The sequence below is a fragment of the Elephantulus edwardii genome, unplaced genomic scaffold, assembly GCF_000299155.1.
Source record: "Elephantulus edwardii isolate Elephantulus edwardi_28Jun2011 unplaced genomic scaffold, EleEdw1.0 scaffold00044, whole genome shotgun sequence".
Classification (NCBI taxonomy): domain Eukaryota; kingdom Metazoa; phylum Chordata; class Mammalia; order Macroscelidea; family Macroscelididae; genus Elephantulus; species Elephantulus edwardii.
In genome coordinates, this window is record NW_006399794.1 from 12,175,325 (window position 1) to 12,176,803 (window position 1,479).

At 42.9% G+C, this 1,479-nt stretch overlaps 1 protein-coding gene across 1 annotated transcript; it reads left to right on the forward strand.

Moving 5' to 3' along the window:
• Nucleotides 1–250: 250 nt before the first annotated feature.
• Nucleotides 251–1,204, forward strand: LOC102861015 (olfactory receptor 52M1-like). Its single transcript, XM_006885707.1, has one exon. The coding sequence runs from the start codon at nucleotides 251–253 to the stop codon at nucleotides 1,202–1,204; it is 954 nt and encodes a 317-aa protein (XP_006885769.1).
• Nucleotides 1,205–1,479: the final 275 nt, after the last annotated feature.

Consider the following 1,479-nt stretch of genomic DNA (forward strand, 5'->3'; position numbering starts at 1 on the left):
AACTATTCACTGTCTTAGAAGCTCAGTGGAGAGTTACTATCAGCCAGAACTCAATTGCAGTGAGTTTTTAATATATATATTCATTTAGGAATATATTCAAGTTGGAATAATCTTTTTTTTTTAGAGTCAACAACTTTCCTAAGATAGAAATGAGAAGCTAGTCTACAATTTCCAGAGGCAATATATCACACAGAAGTCAAACTCTAAAACTAAGATCTCCTGACTACTGGATACACCACTTCTTCAAAACATGCTTACCTCTAACAATGCCTGCTCAGTATTGACATCTTTTCAGTTAACCGGTATCCCAGGCCTGGAATCCCTGCATATTTGGCTTTCTATTCCTTTTGGCTCCATGTACGTGATGGCTATAATGGGGAATGTGACCATTCTAGCAATAGTAAGGGTAGAGCGCAGCCTGCATCAGCCCATGTACTTTTTTCTGTGCATGTTAGCCATCATTGACTTGGTCCTGTCAACTTCTACCATGCCCAAGCTGCTCGCTGTCTTCTGGTTTGGAGCCTGTAACATTGGCCTGGATGCCTGCTTGACTCAGATGTTCTTCATCCACTGCTTTGCCACTGTTGAGTCAGGCATATTCCTTGCTATGGCTTTTGATCGCTATGTGGCCATCTGTGATCCACTACGTCACACCACAGTGCTCACCCACGAAGTTGTAGGTTATTTGGGGCTGGCTGCCCTCCTCCGGGGGATACTCTACATTGGACCACTTCCCTTGATGATCCGTCTGAGGCTACCCCTTTATCGGACCCAAATAATTGCCCATTCCTATTGTGAGCACATGGCTGTGGTCACCTTGGCTTGTGGTGACACAACAATCAACAACTTATATGGAATGGGAATTGGCTTCCTGGTATTGATTCTAGATTCATTGGCCATTGCTGCCTCCTATGTAATGATTTTCAGGGCTGTTATGGGTCTGGCAACCCCTGAAGCTAGGCTTAAAACTCTGGGGACATGCGGTTCTCATATTTGTGCCATTCTTGTGTTCTATATCCCCATTGCTGTCTCTTCTCTCACGCACCGTTTTGGTCATCATGTGCCTCCTCACATCCATATCCTTTTGGCAAATTTTTATTTCCTCATTCCACCTATCCTCAATCCAGTTGTATACGCTGTCCGCACGAAACAGATCAGAGAAAGACTTCTCCACATTCTAAAGGCAGGTACTCAACCCAGGTGACTGCTCTGCACTTACAGGACAAATAGATGTTTAGTGATGTCAGGGAAAGGCTCTGACTTGGGAAGTTCACACAATCCTTGAGTCTTCCCTCACCTATATGGATAAGAGTCTCAGAGAAAAGATAGAATCTACTGTATTTGATCAAGAGATTGCAATATGCAGTGTAGATGCACTATCTGAAAGTGAAGACAGTAATTTCTGAGCATGGTTTTTGTACTTTGCCTACATATATAACTTCACAAAGCTTAGAACAATAATCATAAGTATACAGACCA

What these genes read in the sequence shown, in the direction of transcription:
- LOC102861015 (XM_006885707.1), top strand. Translation starts at nt 251, where the DNA reads ATGCTTACCTCTAACAATGCCTGCTCAGTATTGACATCTTTTCAGTTA.